The following is a 20,994-nucleotide window of genomic DNA, read 5'->3' on the forward strand; positions in this document are numbered from 1 at the left end:
ACTAAACTGCCATATATGGACGATTGAAAGAAACATGCTTGCCACACCACAGTTCCAGCAAAATTATCATCAGTTTGTTTAGTGTAGATGCAGGTGACGGAAGAACACCAGTGGACGACGACGACTCGAAGTCAGGACTAGACGTCTAGACCGACCAAGGACGACTGGACCAAGTGCCTGGTGTTCGCACACACACCTTGTGCATCACGTGGAGGCGAACATGTGATGCAGAAGAACTGAATCACTGGCTTCTTCCAGGAAAGCAGTGCATCAAGAAGTCTCAGGATTTTTTGTTAATTTGACCATTATTACGTGAAATCAAAAAGGTTTCTCCATCTGTAGTCAGTTCTCTGTATAGTAGTTACATACTGAAGCGTGAATACGGGTCAAGAAATCAAGAGACTCAGGTGCAAAATACGTGCAAGTATCTGATCTGATCTGTCCAAACAAATGCAAAATCCTGCAGCGTGGTTGACTGATGAATCTTTTCCGTTCAACCCCACATTTTATACAACAGTTCAACACATTTTCTTCAGCTGATTAGTCTGTTCAAACTTGAAACAAATTAAAGGCGTTCGAATCCTCTTGCTTCTTAGAGATATTGTCTGCCCTAGATCTGACTATTAACCTAATCGGGTGTTACATTTTCGTAACGTTTGTTTGGCAGAGCTCCACCATTAACAAGTGAATCTGGATCTGAGATTCATCGTGGAGCAGTTCCACCAATAATGGATCTAAGATCTACCATGGATCTACTAGTGAACTGTTTAGCTACACAGTACCTCTAGATCTATGAAATGAGATTTTGGTTGGAATAGCCTGTTTTGTCCTCATCGTGTTCATCACCATGTCAGCCAAGCCCGAGCATTCGCCACGAACCCAACAAGGCCAAGACAGCAGCGCCGGTGGCCAAGGGCCAGGGGCTAGAAGGGGGCGGGGGAGATAGAGGGGAACCCGATCCAGCCATGTGCGTCTCATGTGAGTAGGAGAGCAGAGGGAGGAGGTGGGCGCCGCGGCCTGCCTGTTGGCCGTGATGGGGGGGGGGGGGGGTGACGGAGCCTGTAGTACACGAGAAGGAGAAGATGAATAGAATAGAAAATGAAGATGTATAATTAGTGGCAATGGTGGGTAGTTTTCGTCCAAATCTACGGACGTATAGAAGAGCCTCATGGAGCATCCCTTGAGGAGCTTCACCAAAATGGTGAATCCAACCCTAAGATTCAACGTTTTGGTAAATCCAGATTTCGTGGAGCCCGAGCGTTTGGTTTTTTTTCTTTCAAATTAGAGCTGTCTTTGGTGAATTTAGAGCTTGTAGAGCTTTCCCAAACATACCCATAACCGATTACTCCGGTAAACCTCTACCTACCCCCAAGATAATGGGTTCTATGTTCGTTAGAAGATCAATATATATATGCCTTTTCCGTTTCAAATGAAATCATTGTTGCTGGCACCAATGGTCCTTCAGAACATAGTGAACTAATGGTATCTACTCGCCTGATTCGTGCGTTTGATTGCATCCACAATACGACAGAGTGTGCCTGGCTGCCTGCTGCCGTCATATCCCCCAAATCAGTGCAAAAGCTGCAGACCAAAACAGAGAGCAGAAACGACTAGCAGCGTACTGTAGCAGGTGAGCCAAAGCGAGCAGAGCACGGTGGACGGAGGCCGCCCACACCAGTCACCAACCCCCGCGCAGGCGCCGGGCGCACCAACCCCCCGCCCCGCGCGACCGAGCCGTCCTCCGCGACCTAGCTAGCGGCCAGTCGGCCACCACGAAACGAAATCGCGATTCGCGACGCTTTCCACGCCGCCGGCCCCGCCAAAAAAATTTTACTTGCAACGCGGCACTCGTTCTGTTCATAGGAAAGTCGACCAACCCCGAACCCCAAGACGCCCGCCCCCCCCCCTCCGCTATTTAAACGCGGCCACCCCCTCCGTTTCACTCCAAGAAGAGCAGCACCATATCCAGTGCATCACCACTCACGAGCTCTTCTCCATCCAGATTAACAGGCCATCATCGCCTTTGTTTCTGATCCCAAATCATTTACGGCGCAAGTGCCTTCTGTTCCAAACCCCAGTCCCACAGCAATGGCGTGCGACAACGGCCGCGTTGCTGCTACCAACGGCGACGGCCTGTGCATGGCGACGCCCCGCGCCGACCCGCTTAACTGGGGGAAGGCCGCGGAGGAGCTGATGGGCAGCCACCTCGACGAGGTGAAGCGGATGGTGGCCGAGTACCGCCAGCCCTTGGTGAAGATCGAGGGCGCCAGCCTCCGCATCGCGCAGGTGGCCGCCGTGGCCGCCGGCGCTGGCGAGGCCCGCGTCGAGCTCGACGAGTCCGCCCGTGGCCGCGTCAAGGCCAGCAGCGACTGGGTCATGAACAGCATGATGAACGGCACCGACAGCTACGGCGTCACCACCGGCTTCGGCGCCACGTCCCACAGGAGGACCAAGGAGGGCGGCGCGCTCCAGAGGGAGCTCATCCGCTTCCTCAACGCCGGCGCATTCGGCACCGGCACCGACGGCCACGTCCTGCCGGCCGAGGCCACGCGTGCGGCCATGCTCGTCCGCATCAACACCCTCCTCCAGGGGTACTCCGGCATCCGCTTCGAGATCCTCGAGGCGATCGTCAAGCTGCTCAACGCCAACGTCACGCCGTGCCTGCCTCTCCGCGGCACGGTCACCGCGTCCGGCGACCTCGTGCCGCTCTCCTACATTGCCGGCCTCGTCACCGGGCGCGAGAACTCTGTTGCAGTCGCCCCGGATGGCACCAAGGTGAACGCAGCAGAGGCGTTCAAGATTGCCGGAATCCAGGGCGGCTTCTTCGAGCTGCAGCCCAAGGAGGGTCTTGCCATGGTGAACGGCACGGCCGTGGGCTCTGGCCTTGCCTCCACGGTGCTCTTTGAGGCGAACGTCCTTGCCATCCTTGCCGAGGTCCTGTCCGCCGTGTTCTGCGAGGTCATGAACGGCAAGCCGGAGTACACCGACCACCTGACCCACAAGCTGAAGCACCACCCGGGACAGATCGAGGCGGCTGCCATCATGGAGCACATCTTGGAGGGCAGCTCCTACATGAAGCTTGCCAAGAAGCTCGGCGAGCTGGACCCGCTGATGAAGCCCAAGCAGGACAGGTACGCGCTCCGCACGTCGCCGCAGTGGCTTGGCCCCCAGATTGAGGTTATCCGTGCGGCCACCAAGTCCATTGAGCGCGAGATCAACTCCGTCAACGACAACCCGCTCATCGATGTCGCCCGGAGCAAGGCTCTTCACGGTGGCAACTTCCAGGGCACGCCCATCGGGGTGTCCATGGACAACACCCGTCTCGCCATCGCAGCCATCGGCAAGCTCATGTTTGCGCAGTTCTCTGAGCTCGTCAACGACTACTACAACAACGGCTTGCCCTCCAACCTGTCCGGCGGGCGCAACCCCAGCTTGGACTACGGCTTCAAGGGCGCCGAGATCGCCATGGCGTCCTACTGCTCTGAGCTGCAGTTCCTGGGGAACCCGGTCACCAACCACGTCCAGAGCGCGGAGCAGCACAACCAGGACGTGAACTCGCTCGGGCTCATCTCCTCCAGGAAGACTGCTGAGGCCATCGAGATCCTCAAGCTCATGTCCTCCACGTTCCTGATCGCCCTGTGCCAGGCGGTGGACCTGCGGCACATCGAGGAGAACGTCAAGAGCGCCGTCAAGAGCTGCGTGATGACGGTGGCGAAGAAGACTCTGAGCACCAACTCCACCGGTGGTCTCCACGTCGCCCGCTTCTGCGAGAAGGACCTGCTCCAGGAGATCGAGCGCGAGGCCGTGTTCGCGTATGCCGACGACCCCTGCAGCGCCAACTACCCGCTCATGAAGAAGCTTCGCAACGTGCTCGTGGAGCGCGCCCTCGCCAACGGCGCTGCCGAGTTCGACGCCGAGACATCCGTCTTCGCCAAGGTCGCCCAGTTCGAGGAGGAGCTGCGCGCGGCGCTGCCCAAGGCCGTCGAGGCTGCACGGGCGGCCGTCGAGAACGGCACCGCAGCGATACCCAACAGAATCACCGAGTGCCGCTCCTACCCGCTCTACCGCTTCGTGCGCCAGGAGGTCGGAGCCGTCTACCTCACCGGCGAGAAGACGCGCTCTCCCGGCGAGGAGCTCAACAAGGTGCTCGTTGCCATCAACCAGGGGAAACACATCGACCCGCTGCTCGAGTGCCTCAAGGAGTGGAACGGCGAGCCACTGCCCATCTGCTGAACAGAGAAAATACAAGGAGCAGAAGACTGTATTTTTAGCTAATGCTTTTTATTCCTAATTTATTTTTGTTCGTTGATATGCTATGGATTCTTGCTGGAACGCCATAACCTGCTTTGAGCAAGGTCTGGTGGGTGATTGAACAAATTGTTGTTGCAAGCTGTAACTTGTATGTTTTCGAATATGTGAATCATATTATCAGTTTAATTCAATCCAAGTGTTAATGCAAACGAGTGAACGACCAAACATGAGAGCTTGGTGGTTGGGCTTGGGCACGCGCGCTAGGAAGGCACCTGCAGAGCATGTGACTTTTCTTTCATTTCATTTTTTTTGCGAGCTTTCATTCATTTCATTTGGAATACAATTCATGTAAACTTACCAGAAGATTTTTTTCGTAAGAACTTGTGAGAACTTTTTTACATAGGATAACTTTTCATAAAAGTTGGAAGAAAATTTTTTTGGAAACAAGTTTTCTAAAAACTACCTCGAATAAGTGTTGTGAAAAACCAGGGTTGTGCCGTCAAAATCTGAGGCCTTGTTCCAAATTCTAAAATGGACCCCTTGAAAAATAAAATATAGATGCGAGAAATCGAAAATGTATCTATTCATTTTGGTTGTATATTGAAAACACCATTCTCTTACTGTTTTCGAATTATTCAACATAATTGTAATTAAAGACAAACAAATTACCTTATTGACTTGCAAGTTGTAATTTCTTATTTTTATTGGAGGTGCCTAAAAAGCACAGAGCTCTTTGCACAGCTCAGTAGTTCTGCACCCACTTATAGCAATTAGTAATTACTGATTAACACGAAGAAATAAATAGAAAATAAAATCAGACAATTACCTTCCACAGTTTCAAATCTCTAGGAATTAGGAATTAGGCACCTTGTGACATAATTCTGACACAGTTGGGCTCCACTAGCCAGCTTGCTTGATTAGAGAGTAGCTAGGGATAGTTTGCTTGGGCCTTGTTTAGTTCTGAAAAATTTTGGGAAATCGATATTGTAGCACTTTCGTTTGTATTTGACAAATATTGTCTAATTATGGACTAACTAGGCTTAAAAGATTCGTCTCGTCAATTCCGACCAAACTGTGCAGTTAGTTTTTATTTTCGTCTATATTTAATACTTCATGCATGCGTATAAAAATTCGATGTGACGGAGAATGTGAAAAATTTTACAAATTTTTCTAGGAACTAAACAAGGCCTTGGTCAGAGAGACGGGGAAGCCAGGACGGGAATACGAGATAGCTGAGAAAAATTAACATACATGCATTCTGCAAGGTGGAGACAGTCATGATGGGAGAGAACCAGATAGATTTCGCGAGCGTGTAGGAGGCCCCTTGGAACTAGGGGTCCTGTTGAAAGCCCTAGTTTGGTTTTGGATAATTGATGAAACCCTAGTACTAACCTCTATACTAAGTGTGTGTAGATTTAATGAGGTTGGTACATGACAAGTAGTGGAGCAAGTGATGATCATGATGATAATGGTGATGACCACAAGGTGATCAAGTGCTCAACTTGGAAAAGAAGAAAGAGAAAAACAAAACCCTATGGAGATCAAGGCAAAGGTATTGCTTAGGGTTTTGGTTTTGGTGATCAAGACACCATAGAGGGTGTGATCACATTTAGGATAGATAGCCGTACTATAAAGAGAGGAATTCTTTGACTAAGCGGTTATCAAGTGCCACTAGGTGTCATTGTTCTTGTGCATGCATTTAGAACCTAGTGAGCTAACTTAACTCCTTCAAAGAAAATATTTGTGAAAATGCTAACACACGTGCACACTTGTTGGTTTACACATTGTGGTGTTGGCACACTTTGAGAAGGAGGTGGAGTTTGAAGGGTAGAGAGAGGATGGGTTCCTCTCTCCCTCCCGCCGAGCTTGCGAGAAAATGAAGTGCATATTTTCTATTGCGCCGGTGGGAAATTTGGAGAAGTCACGGGAGTGTTTCTCGCTGAGAAAACACTCACCGGACGCTGGCTTCTGGAGCACCGGACGCTGCGTCTGAGCGTCTGGTGCAGACAGTGCCTGACCCAGCTAGGGTAAGGCACCGGACGATAGGCACCGGACGATGGCTTGAGCGTCCGGTGGTGCGCGTCCGGTGTGCGGGCGTTTTGCGACCCTCTCTGCGCATGGGTCCGGTGAGCACCGGACGCTACCGGTGCTTAGCGTCCGGTGATCTGCAGGTTTGCGGAGCTCTCTGTGCATGAGTCCGGTGTGCACCGGACGCGTCCGGTGCTAACTTGCTCAACGTCCGGTGCACTGCAGGTGACCGTTAGATTCTGACACACGGCTGACGTTGGAGCACCGGACGCAGGTGTTGAGCGTCCGGTGCCCCTTTAAGAGCGTCCGGTGACCCCGTATTTTGCCCAGTGAAAGAGCCAACAGCTCTATTTGTTTGAGGGGCTATAAATACGTGTTTGGCCGGCTTAGGGCTCACTCTCTTGGCATTCTAACATACTTGACATCCTTGTGAGCCTAAGCAAACACCTCCCACTCATCTCCTTCATAGATTATACATCTTTATGAGATTGGGAGTGATTCCAAGTGCATTTGCTTGAGTGATTGCATCTAGTGGCAATTGGGGATCGTTCTAGCTGCGGTTTTCTTGTTACTCTTGGTGGTTGCCGCCACCTAGACGGCTTGGAGCAGCGGAGGAGGATTGGCACGAGTTGGTGATTGTTCGTGGCCATCTCCCGTGATTGTGAGGGGTCTTGTACCTTCCCCGGCGGAGAGCCGAAAGGTAACTCTAGTGGATTGCTCGTGTCATTGAGCTACCTCACTTGTGGGTAGGTTCTTGTGGTGTCCTAGTGAGGACGAGGTTCGTGCTACACCTCTTAGCCACCGAACCACCAAGTGTTGGTCGACACAACGGGGACGTAGCGTGCCGGCAAGCACGTGAACCTCGGAAGAAAAATTGGTGTCTCAATTGTGTTTGATTGGCATTCTCCCGGTGCTTGATTGTTTATATTGGTGATTGGTTCATCCTCTACACGGCGGTATAAATATCTTATCCTATCCTTTACTTACCGCAAACTAGTGTAATTAGTTTAGTTGCTTACTTTACCTTGTGTAGCTTAGTTCTCTTGTGTAACTTGTAGAGACTTAGTTCCTGTGTCCATAGTGATCATAGCAACTAGAATTGTTGGGTAGGTGGCTTGCAAACACCCCTTTAGAGCTAGAGCAAAAAGCTTCGCTTTGTTATTTACTAACTCCTTGCTCTAGTGAGTTTGTAGAATTTTTAAATAGGCTATTCACCCCCTCTAGCCATATTAGGACCTTTCACCTGTACAAGCGCACAGCTTGCACGCCCACCAGCACGGCCTTGTGAAAAACTATTCAAATACTCTTCTTTTCTTGAAAACACTTTGTTAAACATGAAAGAAAAAAATTGCTATAGATCGTATGAATAATTTAGTTAAGCATGATGAAATAAAGTGTGTGAGAAAAAAAGGAATGTGTCGGAATCATGGGAACAGATTTCCTCATGTTTTCTCATACACTGCCTACCTGGCCTGTATCCGCAGGACCAACGAAGACGCGTTGAGTGCCCCTTCTTTCTGAATAGAAACGACCTCACTAAATGGTGAAAATCAAGCGAATAATTTTTAGACATATCGTTTTTTCTTAAAAAAAAATCCCATTTTTTCTCTTTTTGGCAGCACCTGAAGATCCATGTCACTGTGCCTCCCTTTCCATGTATGCTTTTCAAGGACGGCCGATTTCCTAAAAAGAGTAAAAAAAATTATTAAGTTACAACACAAACAAAACTAGACCCTCACTTATATATGTTTCAAATAACTTTTTGGCTACTAATTTATGTATATTAACTTACAAAATATAATCTATACCATAAAGTTATAACATATAGCTTAGTAAGATACATATAATTTATGCGAAAAACTTGAAACCTCAAGAATTATAAAATACAATCATGTACAGAAAGTTATTAAACACAAATGAAGTAACTAATTATGTACAAAAAGTTATCAAAACACAAAGGAACGATTGACTTATAACTTATGTTAAAACTTAGAAATACAAAAGTTATTAACACATAAAGAAAATAAACCAATTTATATATCTAAGTTCTACAAATAAGTTTATTATAATATAAGTTATCAATATTGAGTTGAATATACAAGTTTTGTTCATTTAACTTATAAGTTATCAATACTGATTTGTACATACAAGTTTGTTCATCTATATCTTATAAATCTAAATTTTTATTACATGTATGCCATCTAATTTTGTCACATAGTATGTTATATATATAAGTTTTGTGCATAACTTATCACATAAAAGTTATATATATAATAAATTGTCAGGTAAAAGTTATATCGTGCGTTATATATTATAAGTTAGTATACATAATAAATTACTACTAGAAAAAAATCTCTGAAACATATGTATGTGGGGTTTGGTTTTGTTCGCCTCGTCACGTAAAACACACTGGTGCAGGCGGAATTAAAAGTAAATATACCATTTAATCTGAAATAAATATTTTGATTTATTTTAGGTGTCTCCACCAATAAGTAAAAGGTGTAGGGAAGGAGGGTGAGCGGTTGGCATGCGACATCGTTCGCTCAGCACGGTTACGGTGAATGATTGCTAAAATAAATTTGTGTAATAGAAATTCAGGGGTGTCAATAAGGCGCCTATTTAATACAACTTATAAGGGCAGTCCTATGATTTCTAGAGTAGTTTCCAAGAGCAATAAATTGCATTATAGACTTCACTCTTCCAATGTATTATGTTTTTATTAGAGCACTCACAATGCAATACTCTATCAGAGAGTTCAAGACAATTAATTACATATTATTTATGGTATTTTGCTGATGAGTCAATATATTTTTTGAAGAAAGAGGTAGAAAAAATAAGACTCCAAGTCTTATTTAGACTCTAAGTCCACATTGTTCGAAGTAATAAATAACTTTAGACCTTGTTTAGTTCTAAAAAATTTTGTAAAATAGGAATAGTACCACTTTTGTTTGTATTTGACAAATATTATCCAATCATGGACTAATTAGACTCAAAAGATTCGTCTCGTCAATTCCAACCAAACTGTGCAATTAGTTTTTATTTTTGTCTATATTTAATACTTTATACATGCGTTTAAAGATTTGATGTGACGGTCTGAAAAATTTTGCAAATTTTTTTGAACTAAACAAGGCCTTAGATTTTAAGATAGAATCTGCATTGTGAGTGCCTTAGTAGTTTTTAAGACGAAAAATGATTAATGATCTCGTGCATGTTTCACAAAGAAAACATGATCAGGTGTAGCAAGAATTTATGTAGTAGCACTCACGTGGCCACAAATTAATCTCCAACTCGTGTTCAACAAAATCAATTCTGATATCCATCCTGTGCTTTGACAACGCTAGCTTGCTTTCTTTCTTTTCACGCACAGGGCAGTATGACGAGGTGTCGAAGCCAGACGTCCGTGGCGAACTCATCCCCACCTTCCTCTTGGTCTCATCGTTGTTGGAGCCGCCATGCCCGACCTTATGCAGCTCACTACCATCGCATGCATGCACGTATTCCATGGATGGCACCAAATCCTCTAGCGGAAAATTTCAAAAAAAAAAAAAAAAAATCCTCTAGCGGCAACCTCGGATCTCTTTCATTATTTTCTCCATATATAAATATGCGAGTCGATCGGTTGAGCCACTACGTGAAAAATAATTTGTAAGTGTCAGAGGCTTAGGACAGTAGGAGTGGTCGGTGATTAAGCCGCTCCTATCGTGGACTTTCTGGGTCCTAGTAGACCAGCCGTCTCTATAAATAGTTGGCAATCGCCCTACAAATCGGCCTATTTGTAGATTCGGCTGGATCACAGCCGTTCTTACTAAGGCATTTGTAGGACGGTTGTATAAGTAGTAGCAGTCACCTTCTTCCTTCTCGGATCACTCACTCCAACTCGAGAAAAAAAAGATTAGGAGGCCTTGGGCTCTTCCCAAAAATTGCTCTAGTAAGGGAGGAGGTTTTGGTGTCAATCCTTTGGTGAAGAGCTTGTAGAAGGTAAGAAAATACTATTCCAAGCCTTTAATTGAAGTTTTAATGGTTGGTTTGTATGTAATTTGAGTTTTGCTTTTCTCTCTCTTCTATGGTGCTTAAGCTTTGTATGGAGCAAATTAGATCCTAGTTTTGAAGCTATTAGTATAAAGTAGTTAGAGAAATGAGCTTGCACCCATTATTAGTCGATCTTGTTTTGATTTTAGTGGAGATTACACCCTAGTTTCATATATGTTTCATCTAGTTCTAGATCTTGGGTTTGTTTTTTTATTTTCTAATTTATGTTTCATGAAATTAGAATGGTGTTGACACCAGAAAAGGGATGTGTACAAGGATGATGAACTCTTAGAGCTCGTCGGCGACCTTTGCGGCTTCATCATGTCATGGACGAGGTTGTTACTTCTAAAGGAGTTTACCATGACCGATCTTCTGACTTAGGTAGTATCCTAGGTACTAACACCTCTATGAGACTCACAGGCTAGCTCTAGGTCATTGATAACAATCTACAATGGTTTGGACTTATGAAACTATCTGAACTTGTGAATTATGGCTATGTAATGTCATAATGATGGACTTTGTGAATTAGATTTTTCAACTTGTGAATTATGGCTTGTAGTTGTGGGTTATATTATATGCCCGTGTGTTTGTGGATGAATATATGTATATGTGTGGTGGTTAGATTTGAATTTGAAGCATATATTACATGTTGTGGTCAGATTTGGATTCGAATTTGCTTTTTTGCTAGAAAATCAACTGTAGGGGCGGTTCTAGATTGAACCGCCTCTACAGATACAAACTGTAGGGGCAGTCAGGATGGCAACGGGGCGGGTTTGGATCGAGTGAAGTCTATGTGCACCCGAACCCGAAACCGAACCGAACACCGATTCGGGTGATAACCCGCGGATACCCAAAACCCGAATGGATACCCGAAACCCGCTTTCTATGTCAACATAATAATAGCAATAAAGACTTTCTATAAATATATACATGACATATATACACATATTTACATGTATAAACAAGAGGCAATAAAACATAAATATTTTCATAAGTTAGCTTAAAATAAATTTCATAATCTTAGTAAACAAGTTATTATTACCATATTATAAAATATGAAAATTAATTCTAATGACTTATTTTCGGATATATATCCACGGGTGGAAAACCAAACCCGAAAAGTTTTGGGGCCCCGAACCCGAAAACCGTGGGTGAAAAATCATCCCCAAACCCGAATCCGTGAGAACCGAAACCTGCGGATATCCGACCCGAAACCGTCCTGCTGCCATCCTTAAGGGGCAGCTAGTGCTGCAGCCGCCCTTACAAATGGTGTTTCTAAGGACGGCTGGTGATCCAGCCACCCTTAGAAATATCATTTGTAAGGGCAGCTGAAAACACCGGCCGCCCTTACTAATTGCATTTGTAAGGACGGCTTGGCCAGCCGCTCCTATAGTGGCCTGATTTGTAAAAGCCCACTGAGAGAAGTGGTTGGGCCAGCTGTCCTTAGAGTGGCACTAGAGCCGTTCCTACAATGGCTTACTGTAGTAGTGAGAGGCTCAGTGTGGACAACCACGGGCGGCCGCCACGCCATCCTCCTCACCATTGAGGGTGCATGCTTCATCGAGGCCACGCCTATGCTGTTGCTGCTAAGGCCAGCACGAGAAGTGACGACTGTTTTGGTCACACAAATAATCCCCTTCCTGTCATTAAGCCCGCCGCGGAAAACTCCAGCACGAAGGAGGCGAGCGCGTAGGAAGATGGGGGGAGGTACACGAGAGCGCAGCGGAGCGGGAGATCTAGACAGAGAAGAAAAAAAACTATCAGTTTCTTTCCAATGCAGCTCGGCCGTTTCATCGCCTAACGTGAAGACTTTGTTTCCTTGGTAGAAAACGATTATCTATTTTTTCTTCTCTCTACAATAAATCCACTACCACATCAATAATTTGCTTAGTTAACAAAATAATTAATAAAGATAGAAATGATCATAAATATACCATTGAGATTGCCCTAAGCCATTTATGGCCAAAGTAGCTAAATCAATCAACCAAACAGTACGCTATTAGTATGTAGCTTATTCTGTTTGCATATTCTCATCACTTCTGTTTGTACTAAAAAGTAGAAGCTAGATCGGACCTATTTATTTCGATTGTGCTTTTGCTCTATGTGTCATGCCGTACGAGTTGATTTTTCAGCGGTTCATGCCAGATGAGTTCAACCGTCAAACCAAACATGTGTTAGCTTGCATGCTTATTTTAGAGAAAACATATAGTAAGACATATGGTATTACCTCCATTGTAAATTATAAAATATTTTGACTTTTTTATATGTAATATTTGCTATGCATCTAGATATATAGTAAAAATAATATATCTAAGAAGATAAAATATCTTATAATTTAAAATGAAAAGAGTACATGTTTAGCATTGCCAAATATGCGATGCCGGCAGTGACGGCTTTGTCATGTCATACGCAACAAGAAGGAAAAGCAGAGAAAACAGAGCAAGAGTTTAGTCCATGATTGCCTCAGTTACCAAGTTGTAGTATGGCTAGCTTCACCAACCCATTATGGACTGTACCACAAAATTCTCTCTTCTCCGGTCAACAAATTTTGCTCACCACCAAACTCATTTTGACCATGGTCCGTTACGAATTCCATGCTCCGTTTTGAGACTTCCAACTTTCAACGCTGTGGAGCAACTTTCAACCATAAATCCTTTCCTTCTTTTATGCCAAGGACATCTGTGGTTTCTTTGAACCCTAACGTTTTTTATCCTCAAGTAAATGCAAAGTCAGAAGCCTGCATATCCAATACTCCCTTTGTTTCTGTTTTTTTCCTGCCATGAGTTTAACTATTATAGAAAAAATACATACAATATTTATATCTCTAAATAAGTTTATTATTATAATAGATTCAATGATTTATCTAATGATACTAATTGTGTATCATAATTATTAATTTTTTTAGATAATAGATAAAAATATCCGGCCTCTACATCCAGAGATGTACACAGCCAATTATTACAAATTTCCGAAGCAAAAAAGAAAGAGCAGTCTCTGGCCTTGAACAAGGACGTCTTGAACAAGGACTAGGATACTAAAGCAAACTATATAAATGTTTCTAGCCTTTATTTGAAATATCTAAGGCAATAATTTTCAACTTTTTGCTTATCGCCGAAAGAAAGGCTTTAGCTTGCTCATCACGCTGCAGCTGTGCCCAAAAACATTTATATAAAACTAGTTAAAGTTATTTTTTGAAAATAAAAATGAAAACCAAAAAGGGACGAAGGGAGTAAGGTTTTCTGGTACATATCTAAACAAGATAGGAGTCATAGCCTCACCTCACGTAGCACGAGGTTGACTACAAACACGCGAGGCTGACTATATATAAAGGTTGAACACACCCACACACGTGCTGGAGAATATAGAAAAACACTCGATTAAATTCTCTCAGCGCTAATAGAAATTATAGTTTTCTCTTATGTCATACCAAAAAATTTCATTAATTTCTCTTGTGTGTCACTATTTGAAACTTGTCTTCTCTTGTGTTAAGGCTCAGGTATAATTTCACTATATTTATGTACAATTAAACTACCTTTCGCTTCCTTCCTCTTCATATAGTAATATAGAGCCCATTCGCTTGTATGAAAAGCGATGGCTAAAAATATTGTTCGCTATTTTATTATGAGAGAAAAATACTGCTAAATGGCTGCCAGATTCGGTAGATAAGCTTAAGTAAATATGACCATAGTCGGGTCCTCTAATAAGTCTACACATGTGCCTAGCAGCCAGTCCTCATCCCAAATCAAGTTAACAAGGCCTATGGCTAATAAGTCTACACATGTGCCTAGCAGCCGGTCCTCATCCCAAATCAAGTTACCAACGTCTATGGCTAATAAGTCTATACATGTGCCTAGCAGCCGGTTCTCATCCCAAATCAAGTTACCTGCGCCTATGGCTAAGGTGACTCATAGTGTAGACAACGTCATCCATCCCATTTTCCCAAACCTATCGTATACCAAACAAAAAGCTGGAACAACTCGATTCTCAATTAAAAATGAGATGGGACAGTTTTATTAGAAAAAGCTAGGATGAAATCATCTCATCTTACCTTATTCTTGAACCAAACACATCACGTTTTCAAATCAAGCTCAAGTTGGAGCTAGTGTGAGAAAAAGTTAGGGCAAGCCACGCACTTGATGGAGGATGACACGACCATATGCTGGGTGAGCTTCGCCAGCACACACCTAGGCGAGCCACGGCTTGACCGGGGCATGCGCCCTGGACTGGTCGCTTGGCACACGCGCATCGTGACTTGGAGAACTGATCCCTGAACCATGTGTGACATGATATCTGTCTATTCTTTATTTTTTGCTAGTTTATCATATGTCTCCTCTCAAAACTATGGTATTTTTTTAAACACAATATAGACATATATGCATGCATAAACCTCTATGAACGCACACACATGCTCCCTATCTCTACGAGCATATTCGAAAGACTATACTGCCCTAGGCACTCCCTTGAGGTAGCATCCTTTTGTGCCCACCTCTATTAATTCAGGGGGCTCCCAAAACTTTTTAGTAGTAGTGAAATTCAGAAAATGCAAGTACTCTCCTCAAATTGAGGACACCAAGTAGACAAGTTGCACCAAAGCTATGGTCTTTGTGATGACTAATGAGAAACACCACAAACATTTCTTTTTGCTTGGGAACACACATTCTCTATGTATGTTATGTCACGTAAACTTTGCCATTTGACTTTCAGCGTATATTATGTGAAGAAAATGCAAAGCTTCTGTGACCCTGGTTATGTGAATTTGTATATATTGAGCGAATATAATGTCGGCTATCTTCGTGCATCCTGGAAAGTTAAATTGGCTTACTTTTTCATAGTTTATTTTATCATCATAGCATACATGATACATCTATCTATTCATTGCTGGTTGGCCGGTGGTGTCTTTGTGCTTTCCTTTATAATGGATGAAATTGTATTTTCCATACTAACATAATAGCAACCCACTATTACCAGTCAACTCATAGAAATGGCATGGAAGAAAAGATAATTTTAAAATAGTAACACAATAGAATTTTTAGTGACGGGGAGGGAATTTGCTCAAAATACTCTTGCCAAGATAGTGCTCGGAGGGATGAAAACGGTACGGATATTTTCCGACCGTATTCGAGACCGAATTCGTTTAGAGGGGTTTGAATCTGTCCGTATCCGAGACCGAATATTCAACATCCGATACCATATCCGTATCCGAATACTTAAATCGTATATTTATGATGTCGACATCTAATCTTATCTTATCCGACATGATTGATATTATCCGTATTCGAATCCGACTCCAACCAGAAATATGAAAACAAATATGATATCGGTGATATCCGTCCGTATCCGATCCGTTTTCATCCCTAGCTCGGACCCTAGGTAGCTGCGCACGCAAGAGCGGAAAAAAGGCATTGTTATCCTTTGCCTTTTTTTTTGAGTCGCTTCACAGTATTATCCTATCCCCAATTTAATTTGGAGGACCGACCAAGGGTTGTAGAGTATGAAAAATGCTGGCCGGAGTGCAAGGGTCAATAACCTAACAAAACAACCTAATCATGGACTTGTTCTTGCGTTGTTTCTGTATAGTTTCTTCGTCCATCTCACCTACCCACACACCTTTTAATTGCAAAGCTCAGCTGAAGCACTCAAACTTTATTTTGAACATGGTCCACGTTCGTGTTTAGACATAAAAAAGGGTAGTAAAAGATCAACAAAACCTGGAGCACGCCTGTGAAGTGGCTCGCTTATAGTATGTACACCCGTCGCGTCGAAAGGGCTTTGTATAGAGGGCTGCTCGTGATAGTGCTTCACGGTAGGTGAATGCATGCATGCGCCGCCAGTCATCGACGCCTGGAGTGGAATGCAGCCCAGCCAATAGTGAGTTAGTGACCAATCAAGTGGCTGCGATCTGGATGGGTGCAGGTAGCCGCTCAATTTCACCCTCACCAAACATTTGAATCCGCAATATGTCTGGTGAACAAAGAAAAATAACTAACCGCACTTCTGCTGTACAGCTTGAGACTTCGGTCTTTAATCTTATGGTACTAGGATCTTGTTTAAATCTAGGGGTAAAATTTGAGATGTCATATCGACTATCATATTGGGATGTTGGGATTGTTTGGATAGTAATAATAAAATAAATTGTAAAAGTCTTTGGCACTATGCGAGACCAATTTATTAGACCTAGTTGATTTGTCATGAACACATGTTTACTGTTAGACCACATTGTTAAATTATAGACTAATTATATTTAAAAGATTCGTCTCGTAAAATAGTCATAATCTATGTAATTAGTTATTCATTTTGTTCGCCGATTTAAAAAGTCATACTGAAAAGAGAAGCGAACATGCTCATTGTTGACTGATTTATTATAGGAAGTACGGCTAAAAAGAGAAGCGAACATGCTCATTGTTTAGTCTATATTTAGTACTCTATGTATGTTATGGGATAGGGAGTAAATTGTACGGGGAAGGGAACTAATGAACGGTAGCCAACAAGGACTAGAGATCCGCATCAGAATTTACTGTTGGGGGACGGTTGTGACCACTCGCGTCAGCTCACATGGCCGTCAGCATGTCTCGGCAGTCTCTCGGTAGTCTTGGCCCGCAGGATGTCCTTTGGCAGCAGTTACCACTGCCGATCATTCATGGCCGATCCCTGCCTCCTCCCTGTAACTTGTGTGGCTCACCAGTCACCACGCCACGCTCTCGCCGCTCGGACACCGGCCGCTGGAGACCCACTTGGAGGCGCGGAACCCGCCGTCCACTCGTTCTACCAAACACAACCAACAATTTGCAAATTGCAGCCGCACAGCGCTATCAGAAAACGCCCCCAGCAGCGTCTCAGGCACGGGGCAGGGTCCCCGAACCGCCGGAAAGCAACTGCAGCAGCTTTCACGGCGGCTCGTGTGTCTGTCACTCTAGTCTGTACCTGCACGAACTGAAAACTGAAAACCCAGCGGGATTTCTGTTCGCTCTCAATCGGCTCGGACGGCCGGTCACCGCGAAAATGCGTCGAGAATGAAGGCGACCCCGTCCGTTGGTGCGCTCGGCGTGGGAGGCGCTCCGCCGCGGCCGGGCTGTTTTGCCTGTCGCTTTCGCTCGGCTGCCTTGTCCAGTCCAGGCAGGATCAGTTCACAGCTGAACTCCCCGATCCGATCCGATCCCTCCGGCTCGTCTTGCGCCATGGCCACTCGTGGTGTGGCGCTCACGTATCCTGTCGCCCACTGCCGTCACAGACGTTGTCACGCAGTACTAGTACTACTCCTAAAGAACACGCTGCGACGTGCCGACGTTTCACGTTTGTCGTGGTGTCATGTACTACTGTGAGTCTGTGACCGGCCGGCCGGTACACCAATAATGCGGGCAGCGTGCCCTGTATCCATTCGCGCCTGGGACGCCGAGGAGAGTACCTGCTGTCGATTCGATGTGAACGTGAACGTCAGGGCCCGGCCATGCCGCAATAGGCATCGTTAGTAGTGACTGCAAGTACACCCTCGAATACTGACTGTGCGCGCAGCAAAGTTCCGGCCCAGGTAGCAGCTCCTTGGCCTTTCGTTTGGACCCAAGATTTGTCAAAAGAGCAGTGTTTGGCCGACCGGCTGCTCACAGATTAGGCCTTGTTTATTCTGAAAAAGTGAAAAAGTTTCCGGTACTGTAGCACTTTCGTTTGTTTGTGATAAAAATTATCCAATCATAGACTAATTAGGATCAAAAGATTCGTCTCATGATTTACAGCTAAACTGTGTAATTAGTTTGTTTTCGTCTATATTTAATGTTTCATGCATGTGTCACAAGATTCGATGTGACAGGGAATTTTGAAAACTTTTTAGTTTTCAGGGTGAACTAAACAAGGCCTGTTTAGTCGCGAACTCGCGAATGCACCAGGGTGTTCAGTTTCCATTACAAAATGATATGCTAGCCGGCCACAAGCTAATCCGGCGAACATGGGCACCCCCTCCGGGTCAAGATCTTCCTCTGGCTCGCCTTTAAGAGAAGACTCTGGACTGGAGATCACCGAAGAAGGTATGGCCTGGAGGTTAGAGACGCGTGCTACCTTTGTGATCAGGCCACCGAAACCATCGACCACATCATCGCCGAGTGCCCTTTCACGTGGTACCACGTCCTTCAGGCCTTGCACCGGCCACTACCCGCACCGTCCGTGACCACACTTTCGTGCTGGCGTAGCCTCAGGTCAGCGTTCACGGGACAGCAGCAGGCAGGTCTGGACACGCTCTTCGCCCTCGTCTCCTGGCAGGTGTGCAAGGAGCGCAACGCACGGTGCTTCCGTGATTCTACAGCCTCTGTTACTGATCATCAAGGCAGAGGCTAGCCAATGGATCCTGGCGGGGGCGACGAACCTCGCTGAGCTGCTGCAGGGAATGGGCTAGGTCACCAAGGATGGAATTCGGGCGTGTCGAGAAAAATGTAGCCACATCAAAACACTAACGCCGGGAGCAACACTCTAATTATCTGTGCGTATTCGAGAAAAAAAATGATATGGTATGATCTCCAGCAAGGGCAAGTAGCTAGGATTGTTACTACCAGATAATGTTGGGAGGATAGATGGCCTGACAAGAGCTCAGATCAGATATGTATACTCGTGGAGTTTGACTTTATTTATCGCACAAGTAATCAGCAACTGGTCTTTGCAAATCTCAACACATGGTACCAAGAAGAGGCGTACCAAACTCAGTCCATCGCAACGCGGTTTCCATCTCAGGTTGTCGCGCACGGACACTTGCTATGCTGTGTTCCATCGCAACTCTAGCAGTAGGTCCAGATTAGAGCCCTACTTTTGATTTGGTAGCTTTTTTTAGATAATTTTGATTTGGTAGATCTTCCTACTTTTTGATGTCTTGTGGTATTTTGGTCTCAACGTTGAGCAGTAACCTCTAAATCAGGACTACTAATTGCTGTTCTTTTTTCTCATTTATTCTATGTATGTATTCTATCTATTGGACTTAACGTTGATTTGGTACCTCCTACTATCTTGTATTCTGGTATCAACCCCAGCGGTGACTCCTAAATTAGGACCACTACTTTCTAATTTTATTTGTTTACTCTATGTATTCTATCTATTGGACTCGACATTAATTGAAACAAAACTGTTGTAAGTTCATACACATGATTAATATTCAAATCCACGAATTCAAATACATCAATTCAAATTTAGACGACATTGTATGACATCACAACAATCACATAGCCCATCAGAACATCCGTTGCTCACAAGTGCTCACAGGTATTCTATCTACTTAGACCGTCTCCAACAAAGTTAGCAAAGCAGGATCTATACCCAAAATGGATGTCGTACAGTGAAAAAACAGCCTCCAACAAGGTAGACAAACACAACACCCATTTTAAGCCGGAGGCAACGCACAACGCAAAATGTGTCGTCCCTCCGTCTCTTTGCATCGTCGTTGCAGCATGGGCCTACCACCACAACCGGAGCCGGCAATGCAGCGGACGTGCTGCCCCTTGCCGCCCCAAATCTGCGTTGCGCCGTCACCACCGCCCCGGATCTCCGCCTGCTGCTGCTCGGTGCTAGGAAGTGGTCCGCCTCCACCGCCTGTTCCACGAAGCTCTTGCAACCAAGCTCGCAGCCAAGGCCTCTGCGGGCACTCCCGAGCACGCCGGTGGAGGATGGCGAGGCGGAGGGGGAGGATTAGGGGAGGCCGCGGGCTTCGACTAAGTGGGGATGAGATTTAGGTTCACCCTTCGCTATTAGAGAAAGTAAATTTTGGGTGGCGATGTTTTCACTGTGCATGACCTAAAGGTGTCATACTTGTGTCTTCATTGTTAGAGACAATCTTAGGACCTGTTTCGAGGGGCTCATAGGTGCTCCAGTCATTGTTGAACACTCTTTAGTACTCCCTCTATCCCAAATTATAAGGCATTCTAAGAACTTTGGAGAGTCAAATCATGTTAAGTTTGACCAAAATTATAGAAAATTATAAAATTTTGTGACATCAAATAGATATACTACGATAATATAATTATGAAGAACCAAATAATACTTAATTAATATTATAAATGTTATTATCTTAACATATAAACTTACTCAAACTTAAAATGTTTTGACTCTCCAAATTTTTTGTAATGACATAATTTGGAATGGGAGTATTGTAGAGTATATTGTACAGTGCAAAAAAAAAAGCTCGCTCTGACATAAATGAATTGCGAAGGGGAGGACCGGAGGAGCTAGTGGAGCTGCATATTTGGGGCTCCTTACGGCTCCGTTACAGTGCTGCTACACTATCGAAGCCGGAACCAAACGAGCCCGAAGATAGGGACAGGGCTATTGATGGAGGTGGTCTATGCCTAACATGAAACTAGTTCAGACTTCAGAATCTGTGTAAATCAAGAGAACTGCCGGCAGTATGAGTCTCATCTAAACAACTTGCTCGAGGTGACCTTTGTTTAACCGCCATGCCATGATTCTTTTCTCCGTTGATCATTCGTCCATATGACATATGACCTACCAACATGGCCAAGGCTCCGAGGTCTACCTGTCCATCCGTTGGTTAGGCCAAATCAAGATCCAAACAACTTGCTCGAGGTGACCTATGTTTAATCGATGCAGAGGGTGAAATATTAATATAAATTCCCTTTTCTGAAAAATGTTTTTTTTCTCGGTTGATTATCCATGCGTATGACCTATATATAACCTATCAACATGGCCAAGGCTCTGAGG

At 44.8% G+C, this 20,994-nt stretch overlaps 1 protein-coding gene across 1 annotated transcript; it reads left to right on the forward strand.

The window, feature by feature from the left end:
* LOC8066170 (phenylalanine ammonia-lyase) lies at nucleotides 1,931-4,442 on the forward strand. Its single transcript, XM_002452434.2, has one exon. The coding sequence runs from the start codon at nucleotides 2,089-2,091 to the stop codon at nucleotides 4,231-4,233; it is 2,145 nt and encodes a 714-aa protein (XP_002452479.1). The 5' UTR covers nucleotides 1,931-2,088; the 3' UTR covers nucleotides 4,234-4,442.

Source organism: Sorghum bicolor, chromosome 4 (assembly GCF_000003195.3).
Source record: "Sorghum bicolor cultivar BTx623 chromosome 4, Sorghum_bicolor_NCBIv3, whole genome shotgun sequence".
In the NCBI taxonomy this organism is placed as follows: Eukaryota; Viridiplantae; Streptophyta; class Magnoliopsida; order Poales; family Poaceae; genus Sorghum; species Sorghum bicolor.